At 43.8% G+C, this 18,121-nt stretch overlaps 1 protein-coding gene across 4 annotated transcripts; it reads left to right on the top strand.

Moving 5' to 3' along the window:
* The first annotated feature begins 14,062 nt into the window (after window positions 1–14,062).
* Window positions 14,063–16,162, top strand: LOC119937825 (claudin-14-like). Of its 4 annotated transcripts, XM_038757483.1 has the most exons (4): window positions 14,075–14,123; window positions 14,221–14,387; window positions 15,347–15,766; window positions 15,899–16,162. In XM_038757483.1, the coding sequence occupies exons 3-4, from the start codon at window positions 15,383–15,385 to the stop codon at window positions 16,025–16,027; spliced, it is 513 nt and encodes a 170-aa protein (XP_038613411.1). In that variant the 5' UTR covers window positions 14,075–14,123; window positions 14,221–14,387; window positions 15,347–15,382; the 3' UTR covers window positions 16,028–16,162. The 4 variants fall into 4 exon arrangements, with proteins under 4 accessions (XP_038613410.1, XP_038613411.1, XP_038613408.1 ...); XM_038757480.1 differs by having other exon boundaries at window positions 15,347–16,162; XM_038757481.1 differs by having other exon boundaries at window positions 14,221–14,391; window positions 15,347–16,162.
* The last annotated feature ends 1,959 nt before the right edge of the window (window positions 16,163–18,121 follow it).

The following is an 18,121-nucleotide window of genomic DNA, read 5'->3' as shown; positions in this document are numbered from 1 at the left end:
TAGTGAACAGGGAATGCGTCATTTCTTTATTCTGTACTTCCTGAGCACCTAATAAAGTGCATTGCACCAAACAAGCACTCAACAAACACTACAACTAACACAAACATTTCCCCAGCATAGGACTAACAGTACTGGCGTGCTCCGATGACACACCCTGGAAATCTCAGGAGTTTCCAACCGGAGCTTGACTGCACTGGAGCAGGCACATTCCCAAGATGAAAAGCCAAGGAAGTCAAGTCAAAGCTAACAACAGGAGAGGGCTGCAAGCAGGCTTTGCCTGTTCCTGAACTCTTGAATCTTCCCAGGGCAAAGGATGCCTCTTCCCAAACTGATTCTTGGGTTTTTGGAGTAGCTCAGGGTGGAGACTGTCATGAACCTGTGCTCGGGACAGAGACAGGGACCCTATTTAATGCTGAAAAAGTCACTCAAATCAGCAGTGAACCCTCACCTGGGAAAAAGAAGCAAATGAAATTTGACAACACAATTCAAGTGGAGAAGAACCGAGCACAAGGCAGGAGGCATCTGGGGGATGTTGACTCTTGGAGGAGATTAAAAAACAGGTGTAAGGAGGGCCTAGGGTAGCCCTGGGATGAGGAATTTGTGTGCCACCCAGAGGGAGGAAAAAAAATATCAAGCAACGAAAGCACAGGGAAATCAGAGACATTCCTTGGAATGATATGAGTGGGAACCTAAAAATTGAAGAAGACCTCAAGGGAGAGTGAGGAACACCCACCCCAAATGTAATTTATTATCACCACTATGCACAGATGGTTAACTTAAACGTTTTTCAGATTTACCTTTAGGTGGAATAGAACACCACAGCCCTCAACTTCAAAGCCATCCTCAAAAATCACATCTCCTCCAAGAGGCATTCCCCCAACTCAGCCCTCATTTCCCCTATTCCCTCTCCCTTCTATGTCACCCATGCTCTTGGATCTAAATCCTTTAAGCAGTGGCTATTCACCCCACGCTCAGCACCACAGCACTTGGGCACATATCCGTAATTGATTTTAATGCCTGTCTACCCCTCTAGACTATCAGCCTTTAGTGGACAGGGAATAATAATAATAATGATGGCATTTGTTAAGCGCTTACTATGTGCAAAGCACTGTTCTAAGCGCTGGGGGGGGATACAAGGTGATCAGGTTGTCCCGCATGGGGCTCACAGGCTTCATCCCCATTTTACAGATGCGGTAACTGAGGCTCCGAGAAGTTAAGTGACTTGCCCAAGGTCACACAGCAGACAAATGGTGGAGCTGGGGTTCGAACCCATGACCTCTGACTCCAAAGCCCGTGCTCTTTCCACTGAGCCACGCTGCTTCTCTATGGAATGTGTCTACCAACTCTGTTCAAGTCCTTGGTACAGTGCTCTGCACACAGTAAGCTCTCAATAAATACCACTGATTGTTGAAGGAACTTACAGTCTGTAGGGAATGCACTTAAAAAATACTATTACTACTAAACCCTATTTTTCTCTTCCAGGCCATGTTCCACACCGCTTTGTGGCCGCAAAACACGGCGAATTTTTATTTACCACACTGACTGCTCCTGAAAGGAGTGTATTGCCTCCCCCTGCTGGAGGCAAAGAGACACAACATGCACACACAAACACAAGCACAAGCACAAATACAAAAGTCCAAGGTAGAAAAGCACAGGATGCTAAATCATGAAAATGCGATGCGCAATTTAAGATCGCCACTGATGCAATCCCGGGATTTCTTGAAACATCAGTAAGGATGAGTGAAATAAATTCTATTTATGCCTAACCAGTTATAAAGACATCTCCCGGTCGTATATTATAGGGCTCGAAGAGCATTTCCTCCTCACCTTCCCAGGCAGCAACAGCTCCAACAATGGCATAACTGTGACCCTTAACTTCTCATGTTGCTTCATGAGGAAGGAACAACACTTAATCAAAGCAGAAATGTCAAAAGGCGCTTTCACAGCCAGAGGCTGCAGAAATTGACCCAGAGGTTTTCCTGGGCCAGGCTTTCTTCATCTTTCAACAATGAAAACCACTAACAGAGAAGCAGCCTGGCCTATTGGAAAGAACATGGGCCTGGGGGCTTGGGAGTCAGAGGAGCTGGGTTCTAATCCCAGCTCTGCCACTCCTCTGCTGTGTTAGCTTGGGAAAGGCATTTAACTTCTCTGTGCTTCAGTTTCTTCATCTGTAAAACAGGGGTTAAATCCTGCTCCCTCCTAGTTAGACTGTGGGACAGGGACTGTATCCACCCTGATAATCTTGTATTTATCCCAGCACTTGCTAAGAGCTTAACAAGGACCACTATTGTTATTAAATTATCAATAATCAGATCCTCGACACCTGGAAAACGGAATGGCAGCCATACAGATTTCCAGTTGCTGGGTATCTGGCTATGTGTTTCTGACCTTGGTCCTAATGCCCACTGTGTTCAGAGTGCAATTTCTGACCCGATAAATGATACATAATTCATTAGAATGGTGAGCCTGGTTGCTATGGCAGGCTTTGAGGCAGCACTGGTATTTTTGGTCCCTTGAAAACCCCATAAATAATAATGATGGTATTTGTTAAGCATTTACTATGTGCTAAGCGCTACGACGGTACAAGGTAGTCAGGTTGTCCCACCTGGGGCTCACGCTTTTAATCCCCATTTTACAGATGAGGTAACTGAGGCCCAGAGAAGTTAAGTGACTTTCCCAAAGTCACACAGCTGTCAAGTGGCGGAGCTGGGATCAGAACCCATGTCCTCTGGCTCCCAAGCCCGGGCTCTTCTCACTGAGCCACGCTGCTTCTCCATAAATGACTCTCCCTCATAGGAGACACCAAATATCGGCTTAGAGCCAAGTTTAGACACGTCAAGTGCAGATTCGGGACCAATAAAGTTATTTCCAGTCTCCAGAAATCTTTGTTTCAAAAAGGCATTAGGGCCCATGTAATGCTCTATCCTAGTCAGCAACCTTAATTAGCTCCGAGAAGATACTGCCTTAAGTAGAAGATCCCAAACAAAGCACAGTTTCTTATAGGAAAAGTTTAAATTGCATTTACATGCTTCCAAGACCCATTAGATTGATTAATACATTATATCTTTATAAGACAGCAATAAACAACAACACACTACATGATCACAATCAAATAATAATAATAATAGTAATGGCATTTATTAAGCGCTTACTATGTGCAAAGCAATGTTCTAAGCGCTGGAGAGGTTACAAGGTGATCAGGTTGTCCCACAGGTGGCTCACAGTCTTAATCCCCATTTTACAGATGAGGTGACTGAGGCAACAGAGAAGTTAAGTGACTTGCCCAAAGTCACACAGCTGACAATTGGTGGAGCCAGGATTTGAACCCCTGACCTCTGACTCCAAAGCCCGTGCCCTTTCCACTGAGCCATGCACGGTATAAAGACTTTGAAATTGCATTTGTGTTTTTAAAGAATTTAATTTTATATCCTATTCAGCAAAAAGGCAGTTGCATTAAAGTACTAGAGATCTGTAGTTTGCAATTTTAATGAAATCTGTCATTATCTATTGCTAAATTGCAATGGGCTTTAATCACTAGTCAAGCCAGTGAAAGATTTTAACATATGGTCTAGTGGACACAGCGTGAGTCTGGGAGTCAGAGGACCTGAGTCTAATTCCAGCTCCTCCATTTGCCTCCTGTAGGATCTTGGGTAATCCCTTAACTTTTCTGTGCCTCACCTTCCCTATCTGTTAAATGTGGATTAAAAGCCTATTCTCCCTTCCCCTTAGATTACGAGCCCTGTGCTAACAAGGGCTGTGCCCCGTCTTCATAGCTGCATCTATGAGAAGCAGCATAGCTCACTGGAAAGAGTGCAGGTTTTGGAGTTGGGGGTCATGGGTTCGAATCCCGCTCCGCCACTTGTCAGCTGTGTGACTTTGGGCAAATCACTTAACTTCTCTTTGCCTCAGTTCCCTCATCTGTAAAATGGGGATTGAGACTGTGAGCCCCCTGTGGGGCAACCTGATCACCTTGTAACCTCCCCAGTGCTTAGAACAGTGCTTTGCACATAGTAAGCGCTTAATAAATGCTATTATTATTATTATTATTATTATTATTATTATTATTGTTATTATCTGCCCCATGGCACATAGTAAGCACTTAGAAAAATACTGCATTTATTATCATCTCAAAAGCAATAGTGGGCCCTGGTCAATTTTGCAGTGACTTAGCTCTCCCACTTGGACTGGCCTCAGAGCCCAGTTTAGTTCCGGAGCTTAGTTTGGTTTTGAACCAGGAGGGAGGCTTCCATTTGAAAGTTCCTGGATCGTGGGTCTTGGGTGTAGGTTGGGGTACAGCTACATCTTCCCAGGTTCAGCTACTCTTCTTTCTAACTTTCTGAGTCGATGACACCACTGTCTTCCGGGTCTTAGAAGCTGACCATGTCTGTGTCATCCTTGACTCCTTGCTGTTCTTTTGTGCCCCTTTCAAGAATCCTGTGGTTTTCCAGCATGCCCTCTTCTGAGCCGCCCCTCCCTCTCCACCCAAATAGCTACCAAACTGGTACAAATTCTCACTGCTTTATCAGCCTCCTTACTTGTCTTCCCAATTCCCCATACTCTACAGATTAAGTGAGTTGGAAGGAATAAGGTGAATGATAATTTTCATTTAGGTGGGAGAAATGCATTTTGATAATGGCTTTCTTTAAAGAACAAATTGATATTGTATTTATAAACTTTTCTCTCAGGCATATGTGATAAAAGCAGGATTTCAAAACTGACTGCAAACAATGAATTTGAGTATATGATTCACGCATTCCCAGACAAGTTAGTTCTTCCAGAATCTCAAGAATTACCCTGCTTCCCAAAATTTGGATTAACACAGATCTATATCTAGTTCCTTTTAATTAAAATATGTCAATCTAAAGACATTGGTCTTTCCACAGAAAGAGTTCCATTTTTTTCCTTCATTCAAATAAAAATGTTGTCTCTGCATACCATATACAAATGCATAGAGAAGCAGCATGGTGTAAGGGATAGAGAACTGGCCTGGGAGTTGGGAGGTCAAGGGTTCTAATCCCGGCTGCACCATATGTCTGCTGTGTGACCTTGGGCTCCCCACCCTGTATCTACTCCCAAGCTTAGAACAGTGCTTGGCATATTGTAAGTGCTTAACAAATACCATAATTATCATAATTTTTTATTATTGAGTGTTTTGTGTATGCAGAGCACTGTACTAAGCACTTGGGAGAGTACAGTACAACATTCTCCATATACCCTTGGCTCAGAATTCTCTTTCTCCTCTTTACCCTGTAAAGACCTCATTTTAGCAAGCCCTTCATGATGAAGCTGCCTTGATGATGAAGACGAATCCTAGATCAGATGAGTTTTAGGGATGCTGTGATGATCAGCAAGATAATCTATCATGAAGTACTTTCGTGCTTTTAGGAGGTAAAAAGCTTTACTTGGGTGGACTAATGCCAACAATGGCTCTAATTCTTCCAGATTCATTTTAATGTAAGTCAATATACTAAGAACACTATCATTCTCAAGACAGGCTCCCTGGCAGACAAAAGAGGTTTCTTTATTCATTTATTTAGTTTTGAAAGGAAAACGGTGCCTCTCCACTAATGTGCTCTCAATCAAGGAGAGTAAGAAGCACTCTGGAGGTTCTAGGAGGGCCAATTCTGGAAATTGAAGTTGATGAAAAATGGGAGAAGACAGTGTGTTCGATTGCAGTATGGAATTTGTGCCCCTTGCCCAACTCAGTATAGGATGGGATGCTAGTTTGGGACCATTTCTTTTTCAAGGCAGATTTCATACAGGTTTGGGGTTGTACATATCTTTTAACTCTATCCCTTCTTCCTTTCTGTAATTTATTTTAGTGTCTTTCTCCCCTGCTAGGCTTTATGCTCCCTGAGGGCAGGGATCTGGTCTACTAATTTTACTGTACTTTCCCAAGAGCTTGATCCAGTGATTTGCACCCAGTACAAACTCAATAAATATTTTTGATTAATTGATTAAGTGGAGGCTTTTTCAAGTGGTGGACTCAAGGTTTTAGCTGTGTGATAGGGACTCAACATTTGCAACTTTCATTCATTCATTCATTCAATCGTATTCATTGAGCACTTACTGTGTGCAGAGCACTGTACTAAGCGCTTGGGAAGTACAAGTCGGTAACATATAGAGACGGTCCCTACCCAACAATGGGCTTACAGTCTAGAAGGGGGAGACACAGCAAAACAGAACAACTCTCCTGGCTGGGCATGGTAGATGTGGAGATTGGCTGCTAAAATTAGAAAGAGTCTGTGAAAAGCAGTGGATCGTCACACAGTTGTAGAAATAATCTGCATCTAACTCTGTGAAATATTACCCTGTTAGATGAGAATATCAGAGCTCACTATCGTTATCATCTCAATCCTCCTCTAACCAACTTGGGGGAAATCAAAGTGGTGCTTACTGGGATAGGTGGCAGGGAGAGATATTGTGTTCTCTAATTTTCTTGTCCACTAGTGAAGTGGTACAGGGACAAGGACACCCGACTGTCTATTTTTGCCTTCCCTCTCACACTACCCGGAGGAGTTTTCGGGCAGGTGACATCTGTGCTGTAAAACTGACACCATCATTAATTGGCAGGCAGGCAGGCGGCAGCACGGTGGCAAATTCCACACTTGCCACAAGCAGAGACAACACAGGTCAAGCACTTGCTCATTGGAAAGGCCGACCCAATTACAATAGATAAGTTCTTGTACCACTTCACATTTATTCCTGGCTATTGTCAGCTAATTGCTCTATACAATATATGCTAATGTTGGCTGTGGATAGCAAGCAGCGTGGCTCAATGGAAAGAGCCCGGGCTTGGGAGTTGGAGGTCATGGGTTCAAATCCCAGCTCCACCAATTGTCAGCTGTGTGACTTTGGGCAAGTTGCTTAACTTCTCTGTGCCTCAGTTACCTCATCTGTAAAATGGAGGTGAATACTGTGACACCAAGTGGGACAACCTGATTACCTTGTATCCTCCCCAGAGTTTAGAAGAGTGCTTGGCACATAGTAAGTGCTTAACAAATGCCATTATTATTATTATTATTATTATTATTATTAATCATCTCTTCTAAGGCAGGATACTCTACAGGGAAGTAATTTGTGTGCTTGACTATTTTGAAGATCAAAACCAAGTGCTTATTAAGTGCCTTCAGGGGGCAGGGGATTTCTCTAAGTGGTTCTGGGACAAATAAAAGGTGATCTCTTTGGCCCCTTATTTAAACTCAATGCTTTTCTTTTTATGAAAAAGAGAGTCAAACACTGGATCTATATCAATAGTATTTACTGTATGCAGAATGTTTGGGAGAACACACCAGGAGCAATCGATCCATAAATCCATGGAGTTTACCCTTGAATTGTGTACATACAGAAAGGCCGCTAGGGTTGGGGAGGCAGGAAAGACAGTATAAGGCAGATTCCTCCTCAATGTTGGTTTCTGAGGACATGAAGACTAAGGTAGAGAAGGCTGAGAGGGAGGGAAAAGGGAATCAAGCAGCCACCGGGGAGGTGGTGGAAGAGGCACAGATAAGCAATGTGGCTCAGTGGAAAGAGCCCGGGGTTGGGAGTCAGAGGTCATGGGTTTTAATCCTGGCTCTGCCACATGTCTGCTGTGTGACCTTGGGCAAGTCACTTAACTTCTCTGAGCCTCAGTTACCTCAGTTAAAATGGGGATTAAGACTGTGAGCCCCACCTGGGACAACCTGATCATCTCGTATCCCCCCACCCCCCTCCCCCGGCGCTTAGAACAGTGCTTTGCACATAGTAAGTGCTTAACAAATGCCATTATTATTATTATTATTATCATTATATAGACCATTGGCCCTACCCTCTGTCCCACTCTCTCCCTCTCTCGCCACTGGCTGAGCATAGTCCATTGTGTACTGCCAACCCCTTCCCCCAGTCATTAACTGAGACCCTTCTTGCCACCTACCAAAAGCATAGCTCAGTGGCAGCTAACTAGCCCCCGGCTCCAAACCTACACTCTATAGTGCTGATGCTGCTTGGTTTTTCTACCCCAGGTCTTCCACTAGACCATAAGCTTCTCAAGGGCAGAGTCCGGGTCTGCCAACTCTATTGTACTGTACTCTCTCTTAGTACATTGGTCGGCACACACTAAACCCTCAATAAATGCCACTGATTGATTGATTTTTCAAAGAGCCTGTGCAGTCAGCCTGGCAGAGGGAAATGCAAAATCTTTAGGACCACAACATCCAACATCTCATTGGATTCTCATTAGAGAAGCAGCGTGGGTCAGTGGAACGAGCACGGATTTGGGAGTCAGAGGTCATGGGTTCAAATCCCAGCTCCGCCAATTGTCAGGTCTGTGACTTTGGGCAAGTCACTTAACTTCTCTGTGCCTCAGTTACCTCATCTGTAAAATGGGGATGAAGACTGTGAGCCCCAGGTGGGACAACCTGATCCCCTTGTATCGTCCCCAGCACTTAGAATAGTGCTTTGCACACAGTAAGCGCTTAACAAATGCCATTATTATTATTATTATTATTATTATTATTGGATTTGAATAAAAAGTGCCTGGCCACATTTTACCTTGGGCCAAAAACAATCCTTCCCTGAGCAGCTGGAAACAAGAAAAGGAGGCAGGGTCTTCCCCTGAGGAGCTGAAGCTTCAGTCGCAAAGGGTTTTCTCTGGGGGGACCCCAGAGGTGCCAAGACCATCCTGCCAGACTCCTTCCAGGCTGGGGTATATATATATATATATATATATACATATATATGTGTGTGTGTGTGTGTGTGTGTGTGTGTGTGTGTGTGTGTGTTTGTGTGTGTGCATGTGTGCGAGCATGCGTGCACACGCACGTGGGCCTGAGGCCCAGCCTCAGTGTCCGTGCTGTTTATCCTTCATTACGCTTGCACTGGTGAAAAAGAAAGGCCTCTTTTCCTAAGGTCCTTCTGCCAGGGTCAATAAAAATTCAGTCACCTTTGAAATCACTCCCAACCCTGTTGCTGATGAACTGGAAAGGAAAATTGCAATCCATAGCCAATCTTCAAGTAAGGCAGATTAACCAAGTGGCTTTCAGATCGATATCAGTGGTTCAAAATTCAGCAAGTCCATCACAGCCTTCTTTTCAGTTAACTGTCCCCAAGGATCACTGGCATTTTTGAACTATAATTAAGGCTTTGGTACTTCCCAAATATCCTATATCATAATCTGATTACTTCAAATAGACGAATGTTGGCTCAAACTGCTGTCAAATGACTGCAATTTACTTTGTGGGAGAGTGGCCTAATAAGTGCCACAGAGAGATATTCCTTTAGTCAGTTATGTCTCGTAGGATACTGGCACCTAGAGGCGTATTTTGCCCAACTGAAGATTTTCATGCTCAGAGGCTAGTGGGGATTCGACTGCTGAGGGCCTAAATTTTCATTTTTCAATTTCCACAACACTGTGCTTCTCTGTCGCTTTTCCCCAAGGTCCTTGGCATGAAATTTCCTGATCCTAAAGAGTACCAAGAGCATGTGGAGATATCAGTTGCCTTGGCACTTATCTGAAACATGCCATTTGCATGGAGATGCCTTAGAATGGCAGTGCATTTATAGAAATTTTGGTTTCCATATTAGAACATTGTTCATCACTATGATAACTAAATTGTCCATATTCAGACACTGAGATGTGTGGGTGGGTGTTACTTGTGGTTTATTAGAACTTTGCAGGGGCCTTTGCAGAGGGAGAAAGGTAACTATGGTAACTATTTTCATCTCTTTATCGCTGTAATCTGATGTTGGATGAAACTAGCAAAAACATCCCTTATAATGACATTAGCTATTAAGGGAATTCTTGAAAGTACTATTCTGAAAATACTAGTTCCTATGTTTCTCATTCATCTCAAACAAAGGCATTTCTGGGGTTTTGCTTTAAAATCATGTTGGCACAAAACTGGATTGTATTTTTCCGAGTACTCTGCACAAAGCATGCACTCAATAAATACCACTGATTGACTGAATGATTGTATTCATGAGGGTTTATAGGGATTTATAACCATCTCTTCAAAAATGAGGTCTGCTAGCGAACTCCGTCATCTATAAAAATGCTCTTCTCACAAGGTCTCATTTCTGTCACAGCTGTCCACACCTATGCAAAGTACAGTTTCATGTCTTCATTCTCTCAATTAGACTGTAAGCATTTGGAGGACAACAGTGCTTTGCACATAGTAAGCGCTTAATAGATGCCATCAATATTATCATTATAAAAATGTCATTACTGGGTTAATTGCAGTATTCTGCTTCTAACAAGGCAACAGGATGCTTGGAAGAAATATGTCATAGTTGCCTTCCTTGGCATGCACCCTATTGGCTTGGGATACACCAACAAACTCTACTAATTTATCCTTCTTCATCTGTACCTTTCCCTTGAGTATGTCCCTCAACAAACAGAAGGATACATGGTTCTACGTGGGATGGTAAGGAAGGTGGGGGGGGGGGGTAATCATGGACTCCTTCTTGGAGAAGGTGGCTTTTTTGAAAGCCCTCAAGGTGAGGATAATACACTTTATTTTCATTGGTGAAAAATCACAGGTGAAAAAATATGAGATTGGCCAACCCATTTGAATAATCTGTGATTTTGGCAGACACTGCAATAGAAGGAAAATTCCAAAGAAGTCAACCAAAAAAAATCTAAATAACCAGAGAGCACATACCCATATCCATATAAGGAGTTTTTGCATGACTAGTGGACAAAGTCAACACACAACATCCTTCCCCGATCCCCTGCCCCCACCCAACTCCACAGACACAGAATAATTATGAAATTTTTCTCTGGAGTTTACTATCCATTCACAGAAGCTGTTCCCGGCTTCAGAGCCTAAATAAAGCTTTAGCAAATAAATGGGCAAAATTCTTAAGTCTTTTTCATCAGTTCCATCACCAAACTCTTCCTGCTACTTCTAGACCTCCCTTCTCCAGAAAGCCAAAGTTAACAGGACATCATAACATGCCAATTTTAAGAGTAAGTGATCCAGGCCAAATGAGATTAGAGCTTAATACATGTCAATATTTTCAGTAGAGTTTAGAGACAAATCCCAGCAAAACCATGAAGGTGGCTTCATGAGAGAATGACTTTTGTGAAGGAAGGGAATGCTTTGGGGTGGGAGTGGGGGCAGGATGGACATAGAATATGGGAAGCTGTGACAAATTTATGAAAGTAGAGAATCAAGTTGCGCAGATCATTCTCAATCAGTCACTGAATAAGATTCACTTCATGCACGAGTGCAAAATTGTTTGATCCCGGAGTTTGGCAGTTGTGAGAAGACTTCAGAATGTCTAATTAAGGCTAAAACAAATCATAAATTAAATTTACATCTTGATGGGTATTCTTAACCTGTCTCACCATAAGTCAAAGGGACACAGAATGCAATTAAACATCCAGGGGCAGTAGCAGTTTATAAATAATTATGTTTGCCTCATATCAATGGGGGCTAACCCCAGAGGAAATACTTATTCCTTCTAGCTGTTCCACTGTGATATAGTAAAACCAAGTCTCAAGCGAAAAGTAGAAGGCAGTTGCTACAGACAGATGCGTGGGGCAATCAATCGATCAATCAATCGCATTTATTGAGTGCTTACTGTGTGCAGAGCACTGTACTAAGCGCTTGGGAAGTACAAGTTGGTAACATATGGAGACAGTCCCTACCCAACAGTGGGCTCACAGTCTAAAAGCACTGCAATCCAATAAAAAAGCAGAAGTTTTGGAAGAATGTAGAGATAAGGAGGCCAAAGCAAAGCCAGGACCAGGCATTCAGAGCAATAAATAAGACAATACAAAAAAGGACAGGCTTTCTGGGTGCCCAGAGTGGTTGGGACCAGGAGCCATGCTTTGGCCTTGACCTATCCAGCCAAAAACTACCCCCAGAGGTTGCATTTCACCCGCAGTGGTACCTCTCTCGGGTACAAAGGTCAGCCACACTCCTTTAGGTTGTACTCAGAGTGACTGAGTGGACAGAGCACAGGCCTGGGAATCAGAAGGACCTAGGTTCTAATCCTGACTCCACCACTTGTCTGCTGTGTGACCTTGTGCAAGTCACTTGACTTCTCTGTGCCTTGGGGGGGGGGGGGGGATGAAGATTCTGTCACAGCTACTGCCACCATGTCCCGTGACTCAGAAGTGGCGCCCATGTTTCCGGGGACCTGTGAGTGGAACCCAATGGCTCCAGGCCAATGGAGGGGTTCAGGGGTTCCCCAGAAAGGCACACACAGCTACTGCACAGGTTCTGCAAATTTCAGCAAAGAACCCGTTGGTGATGAGTCTTCATGGGTCTGGGGCTGACCTATTTTCTTTAACCCATTGCTCAGCACAGTGCTTGGCACATAGTAAGCAGTTCACAAATACTACGACTTTTGCAATTATTACTATCCCCTTAGTATTGTAATGCAGGGTACAATACAGGTTTAGCAGAGAGATGACAGAAATTATTTACTGTCATCAGTGGCTCTCCCACCCCAGTCACCGGAGTGACCAAAAGACAAGAAGTCTGCGAATGGAGCAGCAAAACAAAGGAGAGTGGATAATGAATGTTTGACAGTGGAATGAACAGCGGACAAAAACATCCCTTTTAATAACATCCAACCATAAATGGAATTTCTCTGTACCAGGCAGAGATCCTGATCCAGGGCAATGACTTTCACCAGGACAGAAAACTTTCTGATTATAAGCTGGCACCGAGAGAATAAATGCTTTGGAATAGGAAAGGAGAAGTAGAAGGAGATAACATCCAAGACATTGAGCCCCATGTGGAAGAGGAACTGTGTCCAACCTGATTAGCTTGTGTCTACCCCAGAGCTTACTACAGTGCCTAGCACATAGTAAGTGCTTAACAAATCATAAAAAAACTGACTTCTTTTCTTCCACCTCCAGGTTTCTCTGCCTTTTCTGTTTTCCACTTCAAAATACTGTATTCATAGAAGTCCTTGAGGAGTTGGCACTCCAGCTATCGCTTAATTGCAGCCCCTATAATTTCTTAGGCATAAGTATTTCCAGGGCTATGATTTTTCATAGTCTATGCTTCTAATAAATGGTAATGATTTTGTGGAATTCATGCTGCCATCTGGACATATAGCAAATACCTATTCCGGCAGGGTTAAGAATCATTTTGGGATTTGCCATTTACCAGCCCAAATTCCCCATTACTTCCCAAGAGCATAATTGTTGCTTGGAGTGAATAATAAACTATTTGAGTTTGGACGGGTGACATATTAGATTACTGTGAGGCAAGGAGGAGGAAATCATTTCCACATATCCTTATTTAATCTAGCACATTTCCAAAACTTTCCCCAGCCCTGTATTTCTTCTGTAGAACAACCTGAGGGAAACTTCCAGAGTAGAGTAATATTTGGCAAATGAAAGACGCCTTATATTTGTGTTGTCATCACTAGCACAGCAGTCTGCACACAGTAAGTACTCAATAAATACCTTGGATTGATTAATTGAGTCACAGATAGGAGAGAAGGGTTCTCTTTCCTCACAACCCCAAAAGTGTTGACCTTGCCCCAATCAGGGTGGGGATGGGGAGAAGATGAGGAAGGAGTATGGGGTTAGGCCTTCAGTGGCTCAGGATATCCATACTACTTCAACCTAGAGACAGGAGCAGGGAAACCTACAGCATCTGACTCAAAGTTGACAGAATTGGGAGGGAGGCAACTTTTATGTTCGAAAATTGAGAGAAGTTGGGGAACCTTGTGTTATCCGGTAACTGTTTTATTTTGAATGGTTCTAGGGTTTTTTCATTGGTTTTAAATTAAGATTGAATAAGGGACCAGTTTGAAAAATATTTTGAACAGCTGTGGAGTGGAATGAGGAAAAAAATATCTTGGGGATAAACAAAATTAAAATCTGCAGGGAAAATTCCCGAGAAGCAATTTCTTCTTTACCAAGAATGCCAGAACCCCACACCCTGTTCCCAGCTGACAAGGGACAGTCAGGCAGGGATCCCCTTAAGAAGACTCTGTAAGGCCCCTATAATGGCCCTCTGAGAAGGGTTGCCATGGAAACACAGAGTGCCAATGAGAATACTGCATTGAGGGGAAAAAGAAATCTTACAAATCAGTTCTCCTTGCCCTTCCAACAAGTTTTGGCCTACCTTACTGGTGGAAGGAGTGCGGTGAATGTTTCTGGAGAGACCCTCTAGAAAGAGGTATAACAAGTCATTTTGAAGCTTTAAAATCCTCTTTAGGCTTTAATAGAGCGTTGGAGAGAAGGCCAACCAAGAGTATCTTCTACTACATTTTTAGGTTGGGCAACCCAGAAATTTAGAAGCATATCCTTTCCTGGGCAAGGTTAAATCTTCTCAAATTTGAAACGGACTTAATCAGAGTTTCACTGACCATGTTCAAAGGTTCCAGAATCCACAGAGTTGGTTACAAATCAAACTCTGCATGCCAGAACGGAACCTCTTTCTGTAAGTGAGTATAAAACAGTGAAATGGTGTTTATGAGAAAGATGTTGGATTATTCTAGGCAAATACAAGATTTGGCAGTCAATTACTGATGGTTAACAAACTGCTGGCTTTAAAAGTTTAACAGGTCTCATCTTTAGAAGACCACCTAAAGGAAACATCACTGGGCAGGGAAGCACAGGAGACTGAGCACCTGAGCTCGTTATGGGCAGGGCATGTGTCAGTTATATCATTACAGTGTACTCTCCCAAGTGCTTAGTACAGTGCTCGGCACACAGTGAGCGTTCGATAAATGTGACTGATTGATCCCAACTCCAGTTTCCCTTCACCTTTTAGAAGGCACGAGTGAATTTCTTGCTGGTTGTGGTAGTAGGTATAGTAGAAACTGAACTTACTAATAAGAAGTATATTTACTGGGAGTATGCCTGGCGCAGTGCACTGTACTAAGTGCTTGGGAAAGTACCACATATGCAACAGAGTAGTTCCCTGACCAAAAGTTTTCACTCTTTAGATTCATAGGACATTTACTTTTTGTAAGCAGGTAGCTAGATGAAAAATAATACAGTATTAATCTCAGTGCCAAGAATAGGGAGGCAGAGAACACACCCTGCGGCAAGGACCAGAGTGTGATCTGGGCTGTGCAAACTACCAGCAGTATAATCAGTTACACTGTGCAGATTTCTGGCCCTGAAATCTTTGTTTCTGGACAGAAATGTGCACGTGTTTTTGAGAGGCCGTCCCATCATGGGTAATGCCAAGAGTGCAGTACATCCTGCTTAAAGCCCCAGAGTTCAAGTCAGGCCAAATGAATTCAAATTCTTGAAGGGGAACTTTCCAAAATGGAAAGCTCAAATAAAAAATCATGGGACCGAGGGAAAGAGGGTGGCACTCTAACCCAAGTGTACATCTATCCATGTGTAGAGTAGATATAGGCATGAAAAATAAGTGTATGTGTTTTCCAGCTCAGCTTTCCTGAGGTTCTCTGCCATCAGCAAATTATGCCCTTCAAGCTCAGAGAAATTTGCATCCCAGCGGTTGCCCTCGTGTTTGGTGGCATAGGTTTCATAGTCTGCAACTTGACCATCATCCTGCTGTACTGGAGAGTGTGGCACTATAACAGCCCCGTGATCGTCACGATGTGGTTAGGCCTGTGGAACTACTGCTATCTGCCCAGAGATCCCGCGGACCCCCTCAACACTCTCACGAAGGTCTGTGTGAAAATGAACACAACCTGGGATTTCCCCCTGGAGATCACACTGAGTCAGGACTTGATGTCCTTTGCCAGCCTTCTGGAAGGAGTTGCCCTTTTGTTTGCTCTGATGGGACTCTCCTGTACGTTAAAGAAGGAGCCTTACCCAGAATTCATCAGCAGTTGCTACCAGGTGAGTGGGAGCTTTCTGACCCTGGGTTGTACCATTGTTTTGGGCACGGTATTCTGGAATTTCTACTTAGATTCCATCAACAGCCATTTCACTTATCCCACTGTCTTCCTTCTGACTGACTTCCCGGTGAAGAGAGAGATTGGCGGAGCCATCCCGCTAGGGATGATATCGTCCCTGCTGGTCTTACAGAGTGGGGCTATCTTACTTGCCCACGGCTGTGGGGTCAAGGCAACCAGGCAAATTCAGCCTGTTGACATTTGAAGAGGACTCCCTCCGACAAGATAAGTGGTCTGCCGCCATCCAGAGATTTCCTTTTCCAGCTTGACTGTTTTACAGCAGATAAATGCTTCGGAGACAGAGGAAGTGACCAACAACACCTTCAACTGGTAATTTAGCTTTTTGTCCATTAAAGTTGGTGCTTCACATTTTGTCTAGCTGTTCTGTTTTGAGTCTGGAATGCTTGCTCTCCTTTCTCCACTCTCACCTCCCAAATCCGGCCCTTCCCTTCCATGGGCATTTTGCAGTCCCTAAGCCTGCAGCTGAGTTCCTTGGGAGCTGACCACGGGAAAGGGGAGAAAGACAGCCTCAGGTCCATTGTTTGCTACCTCTTTCACCTCCCCTCTGCTTTCTGCCACAGGGAAGGCAAGATGAGGGGTGGAGTCACCTCAGGACTGGCTCCTTCCCCTCTGAGCTTACAGGGGTATAGCTGGGCAGAGGGCAACGAGGGTCCCAGAGGTGGCATAGGCAAAGCTGCTGCTTGCTGCAATCCCCGCTCCTTGGACTAAAGACGTCCCTTGTCCTTTTGTCCTCTGCCTTCACCTCCATGGAGGCTCCAGCATCGTGGCCAATCCCCTCCAGGAAACACTGGCTCCCAAACGGTTGGGTTGAGGAATCGATCCATCAGCCAATCAGTCAGTCGTGGTTTGAGCTAGTTCTATGCCCTTGTAATGCTAACCCTGTCTGCTTGCTCCTCTCTCCTCCCCTACCCATCTCTGCCTGCCTGCCTGCCTCCTTTGCCAGACGGAGCACTCCCTGCCTAACTCCTGCTTTGTCACTTTCCTACCCCGTGGTCTCTGTGTTCATTCACCTCAGACCTTTCCCCTCTCCCCTGATGGCTCTTCTCCCTACATTCACCGTACACAATCACTGTGTGACTCGTCTGGGGGAAAGCCAGGTTCTGACCAAATCCTGGGCAGTCAGATTTGCCCCCCTCACAAGCAGAGCCCTCCAACACCTGAGGGGGTGTGGTGCTTTGCTCTCCCCATCTGACCAGATTATTATGTGTCTAACCCAGTGCTGAACAAATGATATGAAATGAATGAACTTATCAAATGCCAGTATTAAGGGAGAAAGTTGAATTCATCAGGCCCAACCTGAGAGAGAGAGAACTTGCACTGGTGACAATGAATTATTTTTAGAACCTCTGCAAGGAGTTAGTTACCCTAAATCTGCGTACTGTGGAAAGGAGAGGGGAAATATAAAACTCCATATTTCTGGAGAGAATACGGATGGGTGCATTGTGTGGTGTCTTAAATATTTAAATGATGACTAATTATGGGTACTTCACAGATATTTAAATCATGCAAGTAGACAATCTAGTACAGCATCTGTGAAATCTCAAGTTTTGAATCCAAAGAATAAGTGTTTTCCATATTTTTAGAACAGAAACAGAAGAGGGACAGTGGAAAAACACCACAGCCATATCCCGAATCATTTTTCTCCCCAGACAGAGCCCCTGCACCATGGCTTAGTCAATAGAGCCCACACTTGGGTTTCAGAAGGTCATGAATTTTCATCCCGGTTCCACCAATTGTCTGCTCTGTGACCTTGGGCGAGTTACTTCACTTCTCTGTGCCTCGGCTATCTCATCTGTAAAAAGGGGATTGAGACTGTGAGCCCCACAGGGGACAGGGGCTGTGTCCAACCCGATTTGTTTGGATCCACCCCAGTGCTTAGTATAGTGCCTGGCACATAATAAGCACTTAACTAATACCATAATATAAATAGTAATAATATATATTTTCATTTATCTATCATCATTTATGTCTCATTTAAATCTAACAATAGCAGGTTCATGGTAATTTTTCCTCTTATTTCAACTACCCCCATACCTACTGCTTTGGGAAAGGGCTGAAATATATTATGGACAATGCATCACTGCCTAAAAACTTCGTGCCTGGGTCCAAGGTATGAGTATGCCTGGCCCCAGTGAGTTGTCAAAGAAAAACCAAACATTGAAAATAAAGCAAACCATGAAAAATGCATTTTTCAACCTCTGAAGACAATAAGAACAAAGAATGCAGATTCTTTTGGCACCAAGTTTTATCAGGAGAGTTAATTATAAGTTCACTAAAA

The sequence above is a fragment of the Tachyglossus aculeatus genome, chromosome 15 (genome assembly GCF_015852505.1).
Source record: "Tachyglossus aculeatus isolate mTacAcu1 chromosome 15, mTacAcu1.pri, whole genome shotgun sequence".
NCBI lineage: Eukaryota > Metazoa > Chordata > Mammalia > Monotremata > Tachyglossidae > Tachyglossus > Tachyglossus aculeatus.
This window is presented reverse-complemented; position numbering and strand designations above follow the sequence as displayed.

What these genes read in the sequence shown, in the direction of transcription:
- LOC119937825 (XM_038757482.1), top strand. Translation starts at nt 15,383, where the DNA reads ATGCCCTTCAAGCTCAGAGAAATTTGCATCCCAGCGGTTGCCCTCGTG.